Genomic DNA, 21,322 nt, shown 5'->3' on the forward strand with positions numbered 1-21,322 from the left:
ACTCACTCACCATGGCCTGAAGTGTCCATGCAGCACATAGGGCAGAAATTAAATTACGTTAGTCCCAGAGAAGCCCTTGTCAGCCCCCAGCCCTAGGTCTGTCATGGGCAGTTGCACAGGTTGAGCACTGGGGGGGGGGGGGGGGGGGGGCCACAGGCACTCACCAGGTCACTCACGAGTGGGATGGGCTTCCTTTTGCGGATGTCAGGCATGCTGTCGATGATGATGAGACCACCCCCTGGGCTGCAAGACACCACATAAGGACGTCAAGGGCCCAGGGAAGTCCCCCTTCCTCCAACAGACATCGCCTGAGGCTGGGGTGGGACATGTGATTTCCCAAGGTATTAAGAATTTAATTGTGTCCGCCTCCCAAAGGTACATTCAAATTCTCAACCCCAGGACTTCAAAATGTGACCTATTTGGAAATAGGGTTATTGCAGAGGTAATTAGTTAAGATGAGGCCATACTAGAGTAGAGTGGGCCCCAATCCAACATGACTGGTGTTTTTATAAGAGAAACACACAAGCAGAAGACAGTGGTGTGGCAATGGAGGCAGATTGGAGTAACACATTTACAAACCAAGGAATACTAAGGGTTGCCGACAACTACCAGAAGCTAGAAAGGCAAGGAAGAAATTCTCCCCTACAGGTGTCAAGGGAGCGTGGCCCTGCCCACACCTTGATTTTGGACTTCTTGCCTCCAGAACTGTGAGAGAATCAATTTCTGTTGTTTTAAGCCCCCCGTTTGTCACAGCAGCCCCAGGAAATGAAGACACTGGGCCTCAGCTTCCTCGTCTGGGAGGGGGGAAGATGATGCGGGTGCCCATGTTTAATGAAAATTTGAATTAAGGCAAACCTAAATAATATATAAAGATACCAATGAAATCTTTCTTTATGCTCAAAATTGGAAATATATATGCGTGTTTATTGAAAATCTGTCCTGGAAGGGATGATTTCAACTCCCGTGGGAATGAGGAAACTGGAAATTGTGTTCTTTCTCTTGGCGGTTTTGCCGTAGCTGGAAGATTGAATGAGCACCGTGGCAGACGCCATAGTGGCCTGTTGAATTCTCTTTACTGAGATGTGTACTCATCCCTGAGAAGGTTCAGCTGTGTCTCCTCTCCAGAAGGTTCTCACTGGCCAATGACTGGCCAATGTGAGAGATGTCTGGCAGCCAATGACTCTTGGACAAGCTCTGGGATGCAATTCATGCTCGAGCACCCCCTGCAGAATCAGGTGGAGGCCTGGCGACTCCTGAACCACATCTCGGTTCAAGCTGCTTCCCAGGCCGGATCCTGCCTGCCACACCGGTGTCTCCAGAGAGAGCTTCGTCTATCAGTCACACACACAGGAACCCCCACCTCAGTCCCTGCTTCCGGGGCACCCCTGCTCATCTGGGAATCACAGCTCCTGTCTCTGTTTGCAAAGGAGGTCACTCTCCTGCTGCTATTTTAAAACTTAGGTGTAATTTAAAAATATCTTTTGCATCCTCTAACCTCACCATCCAAAGGCTGAAAAAAACACCCCTGAAAATCAGTAACTTAAGAAGTTAGATGTGACAAAGTGCTCCATTTAAGACCAAATGGCTATTGTTAATGAAACTGCCAGCAGCTGAAGCAATAATCTGGGATTTAAAAGCAGAATCAAAGCAAAAAAATCACTCCACGGTTACAGATGGGCACTGTGGGAAAATGGGTTTCTCCCTTATCTCACATAGGGGGAAGCACTTTTGCATTATGTGAGTGGCTTGGGCAAGGCAAGGCATGTACCTCTCTGGACTCAGTTTCCCCATCTGTAAAACAGAGTAGTGGCCCCTACTATGGGTTTGTTGGAAGGGTTCAACATGTTACTATCTTTGGCTCCTGAGTGCCTTATGATAGTGGTTCTATGTCCTATCTATGCCCTATCTAAATGGAACTTCTCCCTGCCCTTGCTGCACTGAGGCTATGGTGCAAACCAGACTCAAGCCCTGGGTTCAAAACTTCCTCCCACCCCCAAAGCTCCATTACTCACCCGCCTTTGAACCATAGGGATTTGGACATCTCTCCTTCTCCCCGGGCCTGTGGGGCAGACAGACAAATGTGGTCAGTGTGGCTGCCCCTCCCCGAGGAAAGGCAGGCTCCACACCAACTTCTGTCTCCCCTTTGGGCTGGGAGTCAGGAAACCTGGGTCCCAGTCCTCACTGTGTGTCCTTTGGGACCTTACTGTGTTTCTCTGGGCCTCAGCTTTTCCATTTGTAACATGGAGAGAGAGGAGCTCCCTCTGCCATCAACCTTAGCGGGTGCTAGTCTCCTCGTCTGTCAAACCTGGGGATGTGTTAGCACCATTCCAATAAGAGCTTATACTTCTGTAGTCTCCTGGGATTCTCAGGGGCTGGTTCAGACACTCATAAGAATCTGTCATTCCTTAAACTCCCTGCAGCTTCACCTGCTTGTGTGCTTTTGTGCCCCAGGGCCTTTGCCCAAGCTATGCCACCTGTTTGTATGCCCTCCCACCTTCTGAACCCAACCAGCGTCCATTTAACATTTAGGTCTCAGTATAGACCCAGGGTCTACATCCCCCACTCCCCACACAACTAAAGGTGACGTGGTTGGAGGGGGGCTGGGAAACACTTTCTTCTGAGATATTATTAAAGTATCTTGACTACTTTAAGTGTCATCTCCTCCAGGGAATTTTTCTGATTGCCTTGGATTTGTTTTATGTCCCATCTATAAAACCCAGAGAGCCTGCACAAGTTTATTTTTCTTGTCATACCACTAGTTCCATTACAAGGGCAGTAGCTGCTGTTTTTTCAATTAATCTGTGGATGTAGTGAAAGTTATTCAATAGACTTCACTGTATAATTCTTTTCTATCTTTTGAATTTGGAACCATGTGAATATATCATTTAGTCACAAAATAAAATTATTTTTTTAAACTGGTAAGAAATTTGATTTGAAATTTCCTGTGGCTCTGATATTGGGTGCTTGAAGACTTTGGGAATGTGACTGGATCTCCTCTTGCCAGCCTCACCCAAATTTGTAAGGTCCCCCTGGATCGTAACACTGCTCTGTGTCTAGCCGAGAGCGGGCTGAATGACTGAAGGACTAAGTACATGGTCTCAATCCTGTGGCCCATCTGAACAGTCATCACCTTGACCCTGACGCTAATTGTATCTTCCACTCAATTCCTTCTCCAATACTGACCCGACCTCAGACCTTTCCCCAACTCTGACACTGATACCCAGCATGATCCGAGCACTGATGTCTTCCCCAATACCAATTCTAACCCTGACCTCTGACCACTGCCTTAATCCTGATCTCTACCCCTATTCCTAACCTCTATCCCTATCCATGAGCTTGACCCCTGACATGGCCATGACCCATGACCTAGCTCCAGGTTTCAGCTCACCACTCCTTCCCTGCTTAGAAATACCAGGCAGGTGTGAGTAAGGCCAGGAATGGTGGAGTCAGGGCAAGGCCAGAAGAAGCAGGGCCAAGTTGGTGTGGGCGGAGCCACAGAAGGACCAGGATGTACAGAGGCATAGGCCTGGTGGATGGAGTGGGGAAGTGGGCATGGCCAAGCTGCCCATGGGGCATGGCATGGGCTGGTGTGGGTGGGGCCAGGAAAAGGACCGGGGTGGTGGGGGCATTAGAGGAGTGGGGAGTGGGCATGGCCAGTCCGGGCATGGTCATGGGGAGGGCTTGGGCGTGGGTGTAAGCTGGGCAGGGCTCTCACTCACCTCCTGCAGCTGCAGCCGCACTTTGTTGAAGGCTCGCAGCCAGTTGGCCTTGGCCCTGGACATGGAGTCTTGACCTTCCTGGCCTTCCTCATCTTCTTGCGGCCTGAAACTGGGGTGAGGGGCATCCTGAGGCTCCAAGGCCAGCTCTCCCTCCACCCTCCACCCTCTGAGTGATGCCTGACCCTTCAGAGACACTGTGACCCACCTGTGCCCCCTTCTGACCCGTCTCAGTGCTCCGTCCCCTTCCCACATGCCCATGGCCGCTCTGATGCCTCTGGGCCCCCTGGCTCCCATCCCATCCTCCTGGCCCTCTGACCCTTCGTAATCCTATTTACCCAGGGCCCTGCCAGTGCGTTTGTGACTTCCCAAGCCCCACAAGCCGTCCAGCCCCAGAGCCCCTAAGACTACTTTGTGACTCAGCTTCACCCCCTCTGACCCCACTGAACCCCCTCTGACCACATGACCCTGTGACAACTCCCCCTCCAAATTCCCCACATTTAAGTTCACTCCATCATGACACCACTGACCCCGGACCATGGTGACCTTGTGACAGCCCTTCAGCCCCCTTCCATTACCTCTCCTCAGCTTTGGGGGGCTCTTCCTCGGGTGCCCGCTCAGCTGCGGGCACTTCCTCAGGCACGGCTGGCTCGGGGGCCACCTTGGCCACAGAGGGGGCTTCGGCAGGCACGGTCGCGGCCTTGTCCTCCTTCTCGGGGGCGGCCGGCAGAAGACCGATGCGCTTGAAGTCCTTGGGCTCAGCCACGGCCACCTCCTGGTGCTCAGCATAACCACGGATGTCATCAGGCACCTCCTCTTCCTCTTCCAGTTCCTCTTCATCCTCAGGAAGTTCCTCCTCCTCCTCCTCCTCTTCCAGGAAGTCCTCCAGGTCCTCATCCAGCTCTTCATCCAGCTCCTCGTCCAGCTCATCCTCATCTTGGTCCCAGCGTGGCGAGTCCTTGTGGTAGCTGACTGAGCTGTGGCAGGAGTGGTAGGAGTCCCGGTCCCGCTCATCTTCGATCTCAGACCCCTGCAGGCTCTGCTCATCTGGGTCGAAGTCCTCGCTCAGCTGTGAGCTTCCCTGGCTCAGCTCCCCTGAGGAGGCGTAGCTACCTGTGGGGCTGAGGGGACAGGAGGGGCTCAGGGACCAGGCACAGAGCCCCACCAGTCCCAGTAACACAAGCCCAACACCAGTCATTCACTCAGCATTGCTTGAACACCTACTGTGCACCGGGCTCTGCTGTAGGTGCCAGAGAAACACAGCCAAGAACAAGAGACAAAAACCCCTCTCGTGTGGCATTTGTGGTCTGGTGGACAGGAAATAGGCCAGGTCGATGATATTAGTGATCATTGATGCCTTACTGTGTGCCACTCCTGTCCATGCCCTGTGGAAGCTGCAAGTGCTCCACCCACATGCTGGGGACCCTGAGTCAGTGTCCTCACTACAGCCCCCTTGGAGACCTAGGGCTCCTGAGACTTGAACATGGTTGTACCTGGCTCTTAATGTCTCCCACCTCAACTTGGTCCTTCCACCCCCGAGCCCCTTCATTCACCAAGGGCCAGGCTCTTCTATCTCCACTTCTTGCCTCAACCTCCACTCACAGCCAGCCCTGCCACGGGTCCCCTTGGCTCCACCTCCCAAACACATGTAAAATGCATGCACTTCTCTGCACCTCGGGGTCCACCCTGGTCCAGGCTCTGCCATCTCCATAAGATGCTGCCCCAACATCCACCCCCATCCCCAACAGCCCCCACTTCCCTTGGAAACCCCAGAGGGGCTTCTTTGAATCATAAACCCAATCACATACCTCCTCTGTTCCTAACCCTACCAGGCTCCTTAGCACCCTTGGAATAAAACCCATGCTCTGCCCTGCACCCCGCATGTGGCCCAAACCCTCCAACCTTCCCACCCTCGTCTCCCTCTCTGTCCCCACTTTTCTCCCCCTGCTCTAGTCACATTGGCCTTCTTGCCATTCCTCCAACACTCTAAACTTGTGCCCACTTCCAGGCCTTTGCACTTGCTGTGTCCTCTGCCAGGAACACCTTCCTTCCTTGAGTCTCATCCCACTTCTGCCACTAAATGTTTTACCTTGAATATGTTATTTCATTTCCTTGGAGCTAAAAAATAGAGGCTAGAGTAGATGCTCAGCGTTTAAAAAGTTCCTTCCAAAATATTTCATCTATAAACTATCCAAGCTTTCTATGGTATATATAAAGTATAACAAATTCAAAATAATAGTTGTTCAAATACTTGCAAAAAAATTGTATTGGTCAGTGCTAAAGTTTGAGTAGGCATTTATGAAGTTTTCCTTCGAATTACGTTTTACCCAAATTCTGTACAGTTCATATTGTCCAGTAGAACTTTCGGCAAGGATAGACGTGTTTTCTGTTTATCTAAGTGCTTAACAAATATTCAACCTGTTTAATATCATGTTTGTTACTGTCCTGTTTGGGAACCAGGACTGGGGTGGTCAGGCCAAAGAGCAGGCTCAAGTTCCAACCTCCCAGGTTCAGGGACCAGCACGCTGCACCAGGCAGTGGTATGACCCACTTGGGCCAGGGACCCACCTATTAGACAGGTCTAGGGACAGCCTACTTTCAAAGGAGTGGTGACGATGGCTGGACAGAATAGGGGCAGCTTCCAAGTCACTGTGCCCATGCTTGCTGGCCAGGAAGACAGGGCCAGGGACCACCAGGACGGCAGGGCCCACCAGCTAGCTGCTTGCCCAACATCACTAGTCATCTCTTCCTGCACCCACCCCACCTCCACCCAGTTAGAGTACATGGGGACCAGTGGCTGTTTTTTTTCTTTTTAAATATATATTTTTATTGATTTCGGAGAGAGGAAGGGAGGAGAGAGAGATAGAAACATCAATGATGAGAGTCATTGACCGGCTGCCTTCTGCATGGCCCCTGCTGGGGATCGAGCCCGCAATCTGGGCATGTGCCCTGACCGGGAATCAAACTGTGACCTCCTAGTTCATGGGTCGATGCTCACTACTGAGCCATGCGGCCAGGCAGCTTTTTTTTTGTTAATCCTCACCTGAGGATATTTTTTCCATTGCTTTTCAGAGAGAGTGGGGGAGAGAGAGAGAGAGAGAGACACATTGATGTGAGAGAGACACATCAATTGGTTGCCTCCCCCATGCGCTCTGACCGGGGTCAGGGACCGAGCCTGCAACTGAGGTATCCTTGGCCAGAATTGAACCTGGGACCCTTCAGTTTGTGGGGTCTAACCACTGAGCAAACTGGCTAGGGCACCGGTGGCTTTTTAAAGGAGAGCAAGGAACCCTGGGTGGTTGGCTCAGTGGTTGGAGCGTCGGTCTGCGGGCGAAGAGTTGCGGCTTTGGTTCCCGCCAAGGGCATGTACGTCAGCTGCAGGCTCAGGCCCGGCCCGGCCGGGCGCATGCGGGAGGCAGCCCATCGACGTGTCTCTCTCGTATCGATGTTTCTCCCTCCCTTCCACCCTCTCTGGCAAGCAATGGGAAAGTATCCTCGGCAAGGGTAAAATAATAATAGCAATAATAATAATAATGAAAAGAGGTTCAAGGAGCCCTGCCGGTGTGGCTCGGCTGGTTGAGCGTTGTCCCATGCACCAAAAGGCCGCCAGTTCGATTCCCCATCAGGGCACGTGCCGGGTTGTGGGCTTGGGTCCCCACTGCAGGAGGCAGCCGATGAGGCTTCACTCTCACATCGACGTTTCTCTCCCTCTCCCTTCCTCTCTCTCTAAAATCAACAAAAACATATTTTATAAAAAATGTTTACTTTAAAAAATAAAAATAAAAGAGTGCAAGGAGCCCCCATATTTCAGGGGGACCTCTCAGGGGCTGCTGGACTTTCCTCTTTCTTCAGCCAAAGCAGACCTACTTTTATCAATCTTGTGGAATTCTCTTGCAAAATTTCAGGTAAAGCAAGGGCTCTACTGCCTACAAGAAAGCGCGAATGCTGCTTTTCTAGACCCACTTACCTCCACCTCCAGCCCCCTCCAGCCTTCTAGTCCTCTCTTCACTCCAGGAGACGGGGCTGGACACGCACAAACACGCACACACACACACACACACACATACACGGACCTCAGCTCCGCGGTGGCTACCTGAGGGCCTGCGGCTCGGAGAACTCCTCATAACTGTGCATGGAGTCACTGTAGGATTCCCGGGAACCCAGGGGTGGCGGGCGAACAGAATACTGGTGGACAGAAGCATTGGGCTGGGAAGTAGTATAATAGGGTGGCGGGATACTGTTGCTTGTCTCGCTGCGATAGTCACTGTCACGGTCATCCACCGCACTGTCAGGGTCATCATCTGAAAGAGAGAGGAGGTGAGGGGAGAGAGTGAGGAGGGAAGGGAGGGGGAGAGAGAGAGGCAGAGAAAGAGAGAACACAATGGGGCCAAAGCAGTATCTCAGACTTAGGGGATCTTCACTGGCTGCTAACCCAAGAAGAGTAATCATTCCCAGAATGGATGAAGGATACTGGGTCATGTAAATAGAGGTACATGCTTTAGAATAAGGGAGGTGAAAACCTTGCTGCTTTATGTGAGTCATGCTGGACCTAGAGTCTGGGGTCCAGGGTAGGTGTTGTAATGTGAAGGCAGTGGCAAATTGGAGGATGTCCTTCAGCTCAAATGTAAGAATGGACTTTGCAGAAGTCCAGGCTCTCTGAAAGCAAATTTTTTTTTCCATCAGGCAGTGAGCTTCCCAGAACAGGAGCCATGCAAACACTCAAAGGAATTGGAGGGAGATCAGGACAAGGTGGAGTACAAATGCCTTTTAACCCTCAGAGATTTCTTCATATCTGAGAATGGAGACCCCAGATCTAAACTCACATGCACAGGAACAAAGAAGGGACCCTGAGAAGGTGACATGTTCCTCAAAAAGCATTAGATCTTTAGGTCGGCAAGACCACCACTGACCCAGAATCTATCACTAAAATGGAACAGGGTGGAGTTGCCAAACTTTGAGTAGTACCTAAGAATTAAAGATTGTTTTATTTCATTTGGTTTGTTTTCCTTAGTGAAAGGAAAACAGACTTACTTTCTCAGTAAAGAGAAAACGGTGTCAAGGGATGTTAGATTGTTGTGGGACAGGAGAGACTCTATTTATTTAGAAAATAACACTTGGGTTGAAAATGGGCTGCAAAAAAAAAAAAAAAAATTAACCCCCTGATTGGGGGGGTCCATGCCGTCAATTTACTGCTGATTTTAAACACCAAGGGAGTGGCTCGCCCCTTTTTATGCCTTTAAGTATTTTTGCTCATTTCTCAGATGTTTGTCTATTTTTCTTTCTTTGTTATTTTAACTTTTTAATTCTTTTCCAGCTAATTGTATCTGTTTCCATATATACGACAAATAGGTCCAAGTTTTAAAATGTGATAAAAAAAAATTTAATTAATTCATATTTCACATAGAAGGTTATTCATTCCCTAAGTTATTTTGCCTTTAGAAAAACCTTAATTCATTTTCAGCTAGCAAAGCTGGCCCTTCCAAGGTAACTGTTTTTCCCGGTCTCTCATTTGACCCGGGCCACTATGACCTACAAGCTTTTTAATCCTGTCCCCGTCCTCAGACGACCCTCTGCTGCACTGCGAGCTGTCAGCACTGAGATTATAGACAGAGGCAGATGCAAATTTCCACGACTTAGATTTGTGGGTTTCAGGGTGAAACTGTGATCCTATAAAAGCCTGAAGTGGGGTAGCTGAAACCTGGACGATCCCCTTCAAAGCTCTCAACAATCTGTCTACCCAATTATTTGGGTCTTTGGCCAAACTGGTGTTCTTACCAAACTGTCCTTGGCCAAGCCAAGATGTTTTCAACCAAATCACATGAGGCTGGTGTGTGTGTTCCCCCAATTTTTTTTTGACAGACTGTTTTTGAGGGGCAAATTGCTTTTGATTGTATTCTTTTTGTTTTTACCCGGACTCTACTTTTTACCAAATAGTTTTTGAGCAAAATGCGATTTCCAACTTTCAGAAACTTGTGTCTTGACAAAAGGATCTGCTTTTGGTCCAACGGTCTCTGCTCTTCATGCAGTTATCAGCTTTAGCCAAATTGGTTTTAACCAAAAAATCTTTGTTTTTGATAATATTGTTTGTTTGTGGCCAACTGGCTGTTACCAAGTCTTCTTGTCTGCCTAGTGCCTGTTCTGAACAAACTGATTCTGACCAACTTGCTTTTGACAAAGTGTTTTGGATCAAAGTATGTGTAAGCAGTTTCCCTGGTCCTGGAGGGAGAGGGGAGTGGAGCTTGTCCAACAGGGGTCACTTGGGGGCGGAGGAGCCCCCAGCTGGTAGAGGAGAGAGAGGGATGAAGATTCATATTCACACTAAAGGACTGGATTTCTTTGGAAGAGTAAAGACACGGGGATAAGGGGGCTCTTCCTTAGGGAGCAACATGGGCATCCAAGTGGGGGGATGGCAACTCCTTCCCCTGGGGGCAACTTGGAGGAAGGTGTGTGCGAGGGGGCCCTGGAGCTGAGGCTTCTGAAATGCTATCTGCCTGGGGAACCCTGCCCTCCTGCTCTCTCTGAGACCCTCTTTCTTCCCCACCCACCACCCTCTGAGTGACATTTCCAGTGGAGGAGGAAGACAGGGAGACGAAAAGAGGAAGGGGTCACAGGAGAGGAGATGAGGTTATACATGGGGAGTGGGGGGATGGGGTCACAGAGCCCAGCTGGAGACAGGCAAGTCTCCCATCTAAACACCACCCCTCCCAGCTGAATCCTTCCACCCCAAGGGCAGGGCCCACTCCCCACCAGACAGAGCAGGACCCCCAAGACAGATGTTAATAGTCAGGGGGCAAGAGGACACGAAAGGGGTCTGGCCAGTACTCTGGCCCCAGTGCGCTGGCACAGGCTCCTCGCTTCCCTGCGTGGAGGGGTGGGGGCCTCAGAGCTGCCAAGGCGCCCACCTCCCTGTGGCCTCCCAGGACATCAAGCTGAGTACTTACTCTGCTGTTCACCCCAGCCAAAATAATTCCAGTTGCCTACAAAGAGAAGGGGCAGAAATAATAAAAGGGAGCAGGTAGGGGGGGACACAAGGAGGGAGGCTCCCCCGCCTCTTCATTCTCTGTCACCTTCTCCCACCCAGGACCCCAGGTGCCTCCTAAACCGGATCTTCCCCAAGGATCACTTTAATCACTGCCATTTGTCATGCCGTCCCTCACCACCTTGGGAGGAAGGCTGGGTATCTCCATTTTTTGAGGAGGCCACAGGCTCAGCCAGGAAGTAACAGGAGCATTTAGGAAAAGGGCCTTTTAACTCTGAGGTCTGGGGTCAGCACCCCTACTGCTTCCCCTCCCTATCTCGTGCATAAGGGAAGAATTATTGAACTGGAAATCCTAAATTTTGAAACACGCCTGTTGGGTGGGTTTTTTTCATCATTCTGCTCATTGTACAGGCGAAGAAACAGGGTTCAGAGAGGTGGGATGAGCAACCTAAAGTCGCACAGCCTCTGAACTTCAGGGCCAGGAAGAGAACCGCATCTTTCCCCATCATTCCCAGCGCCTGGCATTGTGGGAAAATGCCTTGGGCCACAATCCTGGCTCCTCTGAGCCTTGGCTGACTCCTCCATGACATGTGGGTGATCAGATATTCCCAAGAGGACTTGGAGGTAAATGCAGGAGGTGGGTCTCTAATCCCAAATTGAACCCGCCTTTCACTTTAGTCCACCTGCCTAGGTATTATTTGTCATCTGCTCCTGCCTCCACCTTGACTGCCCCCCCATCCTCAATGACTCCATTCATGGGTGGAGGGGGCTTATAAATCCTTCTGGGAAGTGATGACTCCCCCCACCTCAGGCAGGGAAGCCAAGGGGCTGTCTCAGTAACATATCCAAGTTAAGGCAGAACAAGGTCCCCCAAAGGCAGTCCCCTAGCACCTCCCCCCACCAGGCTCCATCATCACCATCCTGGGCATACTGGGGGGGCGGGGTTGGAAAATGGGTACAGGGGAGACTGTGAGAGAGGAGGAAAGGGGGATAAGGAAGTAGATGGAGCAGGAGAAAGAGGTTGAGGTACAGGGTGGGGACAAATTGTTACGTGTTTGGGGTCTGCCCTGAGACTATGATTTGTCACTTCCTCCCCATTCTAGAGGACTCAGGAGGAACTTTTAAGAAAAAGACATCTCCTTGGCCCATGGAGACCTGATCTGGGTGCATCTGAGAGTCCATAGGGCCAAGGAACATAAACAATCTTGAAAACTCCAGCCTTGATGGAGGGCCGTAGGCAGAGAAAGGTTATCATCAGCAGCATTAATAGATGCAGTGCAGTGGAAAGAGTCCTTCAGACCTAGGTTCAAATCCTAGCTTTGCCTCCTGCCAGGTGTGTGACCTTGGGCAAGTTGCTTCTTCTCCTAGGCCTCAGTTTCTTCATCTAAGAAAATGGGCAAATGAAACAGCCTTTATCCATTGTACGTGCACCTATTGTACATGTGTGGGCAGGATTGTTGGTGACAGTCTGCACCCTCTGACTGGGCTGCATGGGGGCCTGTGTTGGCCCCATGAAAGAGGTCCTCATCCAGGATTTGATTAATGGAATTAAAGAGTCTGCAAAATGTTTTTTTAAGCCTTGAGATGTCCTGGGACCCCTCAAAGTGAAAGGCTGTCAGATGCCCTGTTTCAAAGAGGGTGACTCCAATGATCAGAGAGGGACACTGGCATGCCTGTGGCCACATAGCAAGGCAGGACTCAAACCCAAGTCCCAGATCTCTTCTTCTTTCCACCACACTGTGAACAGATACTGTCCACTCTGGACGTCCCATATCTCTGGAGGGGAGTTGACTTGTTACACACACAACAGCCATGTGGTGGGGAAGGGATGCCAAGAAAGGAATTGACAGGTACTTACAACACTGGTTGCTGGGGACAGGGAGAGGCTTGTCTTGTTCATCTTGGAATGAATACTGAGGGGAGGGAAGGAAAGAGGGTTCATCTCAGAGGGGGCCAGAAGTCAGGCGACCAGGATGGTCCTCTGTTGTGTTCCATCCTGACTCCCCCGTGCCTCCCAAATCTCCTCCCTCTAGAGGAGAATACAAATGCTGACAAGGATGCACAGAGAGACAGTGAGAAACAGATATAGGGAGGGAAAGGAGAGACACATTAGGGAAAGAACAGAGATGATAGAGAGAGGAGGGAGAGACAGACAGGCAGAGAGAAATGAAGCTGGACAACAATTGCTCACATGTGAGTACTGCCCCCTTGCTCTCCACCTCTCACTAAAGAGTGTTGTAGTCTTGCCTGCTATTTCTTCCCTGCCCTCACCTTCTAAAGACTGTCTTCTGGGCCACATTGAGTCTTTGCACTGTGGGGATATAGAGCCGAGAAGGAGAAGGGGTGGGTGGCCTGGAAGAGCAGAGGTGCAGGGGCTAAGTTTGGTGGGAGAGGAGAAAGTCTAAAAGTGTGACTTGAGGAACTGAGAGGCGTCGGGCAGAGAGGGGATGTGAGAACTGCTTCAGAGCCCCGGTATGTCCTTGAGAGTATTTGGCAAATGCAGAACTTGAGTCAACTGACATCACCCTTATGTTGTTAGTAGACTGTATGTTCCTGGCTGACATCCTTCTTGGATACTGGACCGCACGAGTCACTGATTTAGTCAGGTTACAAAGAGTTAGAGACACAGATATAGAGAAAGACAAGCAGAGAGAAACAGAGACAGAGAGCAGAGGACTTGGGGAGACAAAGAGACACAGACACAAAAAGAAAAGAAGCCCCCGTGTCAATACTCACCTCATCCTGGTCCCGCATGGCATTCAGCTGCTCCAGTTTCTTGGCCCAGTAGCGTGCCTCCTCCTCAGGAATATCTGGAAGGGGAGCCCTGGTTGTGAGCCTGGAAGCCCCTTCCTGCCCCTCAGCATCCATCCAGTGCATCCTGCAGGCCTACTGGGCTGGTCTCTGGTGGGTGGGGGATAGGGTGATACCCCTGATCCCTCCCTGCCCCAGCACTGCCTTGGGGAATGGGAGAGAAGATGCATCCTTGCATAACAACAGCGGGAGAACCAAGCTGCTTCCTGGAAAGGTATCTCTTTGTCTCTGCCTTTGTTTATCTCTACATGCCTCTGTTTCTCTGTCTCTCTTCTAACCCCAGCTCACCCCTGCAGCATAATGCCTCACCAAGGACCAGTCAGGGGAGCTCAGACTAGAGTCCCATGTGTCAAGAAGCATTTACTGCCCATTGGTGACCTGTAGGAACTAGAATGTGCTCTGTAAACAGCAGGTGCACATCTCAACTGACTTGCTGAAAACCAGAAAACTCTCTCCTCTGGGGAGAGGAAGCCTTGTCCTCAGAATGAGGGTTGTATGGACTTACCCAAGCCTGGCCATTCTCCTGGGACTGGGCAAGGGTCCTGTGCCCCCGACACTCACCTAAGGGCAGCTCGAAGCGGGTGTCAAGGAGGATGCGGTGGAAAGTGGGGTCCTTGGTGCCACAGATTTCGCTGTCTGCCATGATGACCTGGGAGTCCAGGGTCAGCCACTCTCCAGGGCCCTCCTGGATAGAGTGGGGGATGACAAGGGTCAGGGTCCTGACTGAGGCAAGGTGGATCAGGTATCTGCTCACACGAGATGTCTTGCTCACCCCATCTCACCTCCTGCCCCAAGAGCAAGGGTCACATCCCCACTTTACAAATGAGGAAACTGAGACCCACTGCAGACAACATGGTGGGTCCAGGGAACTCAGAGTCAAGGACCCAGAGAGAGGGCCCTGTGGGGTTAGCAGGGGTAGTCCTAGCATTACACAATCACTCCTCATCCCTCATGGGAGTTACGCAGACCTTAGCTTCATATAAAAGTCCCAATGCTCTCACAATCCAGTAAGGAAACCCCTCCTCAAGTGAATAAACCAGTCCCCCTAGGTTGAGGGACATAAGTCCTCCAGCAGGTGGGGTCCACTCTGAACCTCAGTTTCTTCATCTCAAATGAGAATGATGTCCTGTGGAATTTGCTTTCTGCAGCCCCAGGGAGAGGCTGGTAGGGGTGAAACTAGTAGTCCAGGGTCCTCTGCATGAGCCATTGGGGGGGGGTCACTGAGGAAATTTTGGGTCATCCTCAAGGCTTCCTTTTGGATTCACTTGCCTGGACTATGTTAGCAGGTGCCATCAAGAAAGCCTCCCAAGGGAGTTGGGGAGGTAGGTCAGGAAAGGGCCCAGGGGTAATAAGATGCTGCTGGGCTCAGAATGGGGCAGGAATGGAAAGGAAGAAACTTAAGGCCAGGAGGCCAAGGTTATTGTCTAGTACCTTCAGGCCTGTTGTAGGCTTCCTCCTGCACAAAGTGCTAATTGCCCACAATATCCCTTCCCTTCTCTTCCATAGGAATACATTTTTAGCTGGGCCCAGGGCTATGTAGCTGAAGACTACATTTCCCAGACTCCCTTGCAGCTAGATGAGGCCATATGACTAAGTTCTGGCTAATGGGATGTGAGTGAAGTACCAAGAGAAACCTCCAGGTTTGACTGTTAACTTGGAGGGCAAACTCCCTCCTTCATCACCTTTCCCTCCCCTAATGGTAATGCAAATGTAATGGTGATACTCCAGCAGCCATCCTGGGCCATGAGGAAGCACAGGGAAAGAAAGAGCAAATATGATGGAAAGGGTTTAGACCCTGGTGACTTTGGAGCTGCCACTGCAGCCCCAGATGTCTACATGAACATTGTCAAGGGCAGGAGGTAAATGTCCATCTCGTTTAGGCCACTGGTCTCTGGGCCCCTCCCAGGCACTCCTCCCCAACCTTCAGCCCACAACTCACTTCATTGGACTGGCGGATGGTCTGCAGGGGGATCCACACAGTGCCCACCATTGTGTCCCAGATGAGACCCTTGTTCCACACTTCCACTGTCAGCCCTAAATCTAGGCGGTTAATCTCACTGTGGAGAGAGAGGAGGGGGCAGGAAGGGGCAGAAGTGAGGGAATGGAGATTCAGAAAAGTCAGTTCACTCACCTTAGGACATATGGCCAACTGAAATTCAAACCCAAGCCTGGGTAAGTCCTAGCCAGGAAGGTAACACAGTGGTTCTTGTTTTACAGATGGGAAACTGAGGCCAGAGGGCTAAGTTACATGCTCAGGGTCTGCAAGCTGGGATGGAAGGGCTGGGACAGATATCACATACCTCTTGCACCCCAACTTGCCTGGTCCTTCCTCAAGCCCTCAGATCCCAAGAATGCTAGCTAAGTGAGGAAGATGCCCAAACACCCTTTGTGGCTCCTTATTATCCCAGGATAAGGGCATTTGGGGTGCCTGCATCCTTCCCAGTGTCATCTCTATCCAATCGCATGGGGACACCCTTGAGTATATGAATGACCCTATACCTGAGCACTTTCCCTGCAGGCCCCACTCTAGACATAAGCAGATTTGGAGGGAAACCTTGGTGAATGTCCAATTCACTGAATTTGTCAGTTTGCCAAAGATTTATCTTAAGGAATGTTCTTGAATATATCTGTTGACTGTGACCTAGTCATTCAGTAATTGGCTTTCTGGGAGTTGGGGACCACCCTGTCTCTAACCATTTACATCTCCCCAAGAATTGTAGGGCCAAAACATCCCTTCCCCAGATGCTTCTTTGCTCCAGGATCCTGACTGGGTTCTCTCATGGCCTCTACCACTGACAGTCCCCAGCCAGGCTCTACTCAGGGGTTGAGGGCTGCCTGGGTCCAAATCCCAACCCTGCCAGGTACAAGCTGCATGACGCTGAGCAGGTGGCTTAGCCTCTCTGGTCCTCTGTTTCCTCATCTGTAAAATGAGGATTACAGTAGCATCCTCTCTCTCAGTGTTGCAGGCAAATTTATTTAATCAAAGCCTTAGTGGAGAGCATGGCACGTTCCCATCATCAGATAGGCAGGTCCTGGGTGTCTCTAGGTTGAGAAGAGGGTCCAGGCCATGAATTCATTCAGAGATTAGGCAAATATTTATGGAGTGCCAGGCCTTGTGCTTGGCATGGGGGTCAGAGTAGCGACAGGTGGACTAGGTCCTACCCCCCTGGAGCTTACTCTTGGGGATCAGGGCCATAAATATGTCCAAAACTCACACAAGTGACTAAAATAACAATTGATAGCAGGCCTGAAATTACTCTTCCATCGCAGCTTGGGGTAGTGGTCAGGAAGGGCTTCCCTAAGGAGGTGACAGAACTGAGACAGGAAGGATCAGAAGGAGCCAGCTGGGAGGAGGAGGGAGGGAAAGAGAAGAGCAAGTGCAAAGATCCTGGGGCAGGAACAAGCTGGTAGTGTTGGAGGAAGCTTGCAGAAGTGGCTGTGGCTGGGACAGGTGAGCCAGGAAAGATGGAGAGAGATACTGGTGGGAGGTCACAGGGGCCTCCTTGGGGGCTGTGGGGAGGAGTGTGGGTTTTGTTCTGAGGTTGATGAGCCACAGGCAAATTTGGGGAGAGAGACAGGATGTGATTTGCAGTTTTAAAAATATCCCTCTGGCTGCCTGGAGAACAGATTGCAGGAGGCAGATTGCAGCAGGAGGCCAGGGCGGAGGCTGGTGGCACCAGGGACTTGGCTGGTAGCACCAGAAAGTGAAGTGACTGGATTTGGGAAGTGGTTTGGAGACAAAGCTGATAGGTGGACATGGAGTAGAGGGAGGAGGAAGGGAAGTCCCAGATGATACTCAGGTATTTGCCTCTGCCCAATGGGACCAGCAAGGTGCCATGGGGTGAGGGTGTGCAGGACCAATCAGACTCACAACATGAAATCCTGTTCCCAGCTGGGCTGGCTGCCCCGCACAGCAATGGTCGTGCTCTTGACATTCTGCACCTTCAGGGTCACATATGTGTTGAATTTCTCTGTGGCGGTGAGAGAAGGAGTTAGCGCAGGGGCTCAGGCACTCCTGGTGCCCCTTCCCAAGCTCTAGACAAGCTGCTGTGACTCCCCAGGTGCTGTGTGTGCTCGGGGCCGCCAAGTTCAACATACTGCTCTGCTTCTGTGCATCCCTCCCAGCCCAGCCCAGCCCCCAATGTTTCCCCATGACCAGCCTCTCAGAGCACAAGGGAGGGGCCTTGGTGCAGGGAGACACGGAATTTGAAAATGCCTAATCCTGCTGCTTAAAAATAACTATGTCCAACAGCCTTGGTTTTTATTTAGAAAGACTGAGGCCCCAGACAGGAACAAAAGTTACTGTAAGAAACTCCCTTACCTCTCTGAGCCTCGCTTTCCCTATCTGGAGACTGATCTAAGAGTCCCCAACCTGTCTCTTAGTAGCCTAGGAAGGGCCATTGGCTCAGGGTGAGCCCCAACTACCCTGGGGTTTTCAGGGGATGGCTGAGGAGATTGCTGGGACCACAGGCCATGTCTGACCCTCTCCATGATGCTTAGCAGACGCAGAGCCCAAGTCCCCCACCAATGAATGGCTCAGACCCCCTTCCTGGTCTCTCCAAGAGATGGAGAAACAGACAGACAGACAACACAGGACAGGACAAGCATAGGGGCCACTTACCTTGGGCACCATCAAACTTGGCTTTTTTGACTGTGGAGAGAGACAGATAGGGAAGGGAGATGGGGAGAGAGGCAGGGAGGAGAGAGACATAACAAGAGAGACAGAGGAGAGAGACACAGAAAAAAACAGAGAAGACAGAGGCAAGGGTAGAGAGCAAAAGAGACAGATGCAGAGACCAAACAGGAGAGAAAAACAAGATAAAGACAAAGGTGAAATGAGAGACAGAGACAAAGAGACAAGGAGAGGAGGAGAAATAAGGACAGGAGGGAGGCAGGGATGAGAGGGAGAGAGAGAAGCCATCAGACAGATGAGCAGAGGCAGACCTAGGGTGGAAAGAATCTGGACCCTGGGAGCAACCCCTGCCCCTCCTCCCTCCCTCTTAAACTCTCCTGAAGCTTCTCCCCTCCAGCTATGCTTTGACCCTCAGTTGAACAAGATTCAGAAGACGGAGCTGGGCAGGTGGCAGGAAAGGCCTCCCACAGGAAGCCCTCCAGGACTGCCACAGAGGGAGGAGGAGGGGAAGGGGGAGAGAGGAGGGACAAATTTCCAATGACCTCATCCTCCTGTCAAGCTAAGGAGACTTCTCCCCCAATTGTCCAGCTCAATCTGTCCTACCAAACACTCCCAAGATTTGGGGTTCAATATTCAAAGGGGCACTGGAGGAGGTAGAACAGGACATCCCAGTCCTGGCTGAGAGGTTATTAGAGCTTTCCCAGTCCCATTCGCCTGCGAAAGGAGCAACCCAAATACATGTCAGGTTCCCATGTTGTCCAGTCTCCAGATTTCACATAACCCACAGTCCTAAGTGATTCAAAGCAATTTCACTCTTCACTGGCTTTTCTCACAGGGTAGTAAACATTCACTTTCAACATCTCTTGCACCCTGCAGCTGTCCCCAACAACTTTCTCCACCATTCACTCTCCACCTCCACCTAAAACTTGTTAACTTGTTACCAAACTGAGCGCTCCTCCTTTCCACATTTCTCCTCCCTTCCTTTCTTTTCAAATGAATGTTTTTGTTTGAGAAGGCAATACACGCGCACTTTACAAAATCAAACTAATAAAAACAATTACACGACGAGAGTAAGGTTCTTTCTAGCCCAGCCCTCAGTCTCCCTCCCAAGTGCGATCAACATCAGCAGGCGCTGGCGGTGGCCTGGCGCCAGCAACCGCGGCACACGCGCGTCATTTTAGTTCCTGCGCAGACGTAGCATCCTTCACCCCTGCAGGCCCTTTGTGTTTTTCAGTGGGTTGTGAAGGGTGTGTGCAAGCAAGCTGGAGGATACATTTTTAGGAACAGAATTGTGGTTCTACTCTTCCTCCTCTTTTGAAAGTCAGTTTGGTCTTTTTCTGGGCAAATGCCACAGCCTCCCGTCTTGTTCGTGTCTCTGTTCCCATCACTTGAATTTCCATCATGCAAAAACAGCTGAATGGAGCCAGGGAAGAAAAAATTCCCATGAAGGGCAGAAGTGGGGTGGTTCTAAATACTTGTCAGTAAAGACTGTTTGTTCCTGTTGGGGGGTAAGGGTGTGGAGGTGGGATTGACTCACGGAAGCACTGAGTGCAGAGCAAGAGAAGGAATGAGTGCCTTCAATGCAAATGCTTGGGCATCATAGCCCCACCCCCGGCTGGGTTTAGGTTTGAGAGGTAGGGTGACCATGGACCATTGGCTGGGCATTGGGGGAGGTGAGTACCAGTTTAGTGTAGAGTCTGGTGGAATGAGGTTCAGTTTATTATGCTGTGTGACTCCAGGCAAGTGAACTCCCGTCTCTGGGTTTCCATCTCTGTCTCACTATGACTCATTCTCTCCCTGGTTTTCTAGGTCTGGGGTGTGTGTGTGTGTGTGTCCTTCTGTATCCCCCCTGTATTTCCTGTCTCTGTCTCTTTCCCCCACACCCCAAATCAGTCACCATGTCTTATCTTCCTCACCTTTCCACTCGAGGCACATCACTGCAAAGACCCCTTTCTTGGGTGCGTGCTCAGCCCCCATCCCACTGGACCCCTCTTATGCCCAGGTCACAAGAAGCTCACCCACACAGCCCCTCAGCCCTGGGGCTGAGAGAAGCTAACCGGGGCACTTAGGATTGTGTGCACGAGGAACTCGAGGCCTCCCTCCTTGGGGGAGGTCCAGCTTCCAAACCTGATGACTCTGAATGGAGGGGCTGCAGGGACAGAGCGGGGAGGGAGAACGGTGGAAGAGACACAGAAAGGGGCTGAGAAAAACGGACACACAGAAGGACCAACACGGGGAGAGGAAGGAAAAAGAGGAAGAAGGGAGTGGAGGTAACAAGTCATGAAAGTCAGAGACAGAGACACGGAGAGACAGAAGGAGAGACATGTAGATTTCCATCCTCAAGGAAGGGCAGGCAGGGGAGAGAATTGGCAGAGCTGGGAAAGAAGAGTTGGATGGAGGAAGCGAGCGGGGTAGGTGGCAGACTCTGAGAAGATCCAGGGGCTGGCTGGGGTCTAGCCTGACCTGGCCTGGGCTCCACCCTGCAGCTCCCACTGTATCCCCTTTTTACAGATCTGGGACAGGGCTCAGAGAGGAGGCCAATGGTCCAAAATCTGTCCTCCATCATCTCCTGTTGGGGGGGGGTGGGGTTAGGGGGTGTGGTTTCTCCCCTGTCTTCCTCCCATTTTGCTTCTTTCCACCCGTCATTGTCTTTCTGTCTCCTTCCTTCCCTTCTCCCTCGGTCTCTATCTCTGGTCCCCACTCCTTTCCTCTACCCACTTTCCAGCTCCCGAAGCCTCTGAGGGCCAGAGGGCAGTGGGTTCCGTTGGGGTCTGGGGTCCGGCTCCGAGGGCAGAGGCCAGCTCAGGTCCCCATGCGCCTTCAGCGAGTCTAACATAAGGATGCCGGTGCATGTTCCTCATGGGGCTCAGAGGAAGGCGCGGGGACTCAGGGTGGGAAAGGGGGCTCAGGAAGGAATGGGGGGTCAGGGAAAGGGGCTTAGAGTGGAGAGGAGCACCCGCGGGGTAGGGAGCTCATCGCAGGGTAAGGGAAAGGAGTAGGGGAGGGGAGTGAGGGAAGGGGCTCCGGGGGCTCGGGTGGGGGAGGGGACTCCGGGAGCGGGAGGGGCGCGGAGGAGCGGGTGGGGTCTGGACGGCGGCCGGGGGAGGAGAGGGCCTGGAAGGAGAGGGCTGGGGGAAGGGCCGATGGGGCTCCGCGAAGGAACCGAGGCTCTTTCTATTCCGC

The 21,322-nt window shown here is 51.5% G+C and overlaps 1 protein-coding gene across 1 annotated transcript in view; it reads right to left on the reverse strand.

The window, feature by feature from the left end:
• UNC13A (unc-13 homolog A) overlaps window positions 1-20,975 on the reverse strand; it is a 50,790-nt gene extending 29,815 nt beyond the window's left edge. The window contains exons 1-14 of the mRNA XM_087816179.1: window positions 20,858-20,975; window positions 18,128-18,157; window positions 17,378-17,477; window positions 15,446-15,563; window positions 14,068-14,191; window positions 13,432-13,505; window positions 12,554-12,608; window positions 10,658-10,693; window positions 7,810-8,017; window positions 4,295-4,837; window positions 3,720-3,828; window positions 2,013-2,059; window positions 165-243; window positions 11-16 (exon numbers count right to left, since the gene is read on the reverse strand). Of these exons, the coding sequence (XP_087672305.1) occupies window positions 11-16; window positions 165-243; window positions 2,013-2,059; window positions 3,720-3,828; window positions 4,295-4,837; window positions 7,810-8,017; window positions 10,658-10,693; window positions 12,554-12,608; window positions 13,432-13,505; window positions 14,068-14,191; window positions 15,446-15,563; window positions 17,378-17,477; window positions 18,128-18,157; window positions 20,858-20,975 (1,647 nt within the window). The remainder of the gene's footprint in view (window positions 1-10; window positions 17-164; window positions 244-2,012; window positions 2,060-3,719; window positions 3,829-4,294; window positions 4,838-7,809; window positions 8,018-10,657; window positions 10,694-12,553; window positions 12,609-13,431; window positions 13,506-14,067; window positions 14,192-15,445; window positions 15,564-17,377; window positions 17,478-18,127; window positions 18,158-20,857) is intronic.
• Between the last annotated feature and the right edge of the window lie 347 nt (window positions 20,976-21,322).

Source organism: Miniopterus natalensis, chromosome 4 (genome assembly GCF_054644295.1).
Source record: "Miniopterus natalensis isolate mMinNat1 chromosome 4, mMinNat1.hap1, whole genome shotgun sequence".
Taxonomy (NCBI): Eukaryota; Metazoa; Chordata; class Mammalia; order Chiroptera; family Miniopteridae; genus Miniopterus; species Miniopterus natalensis.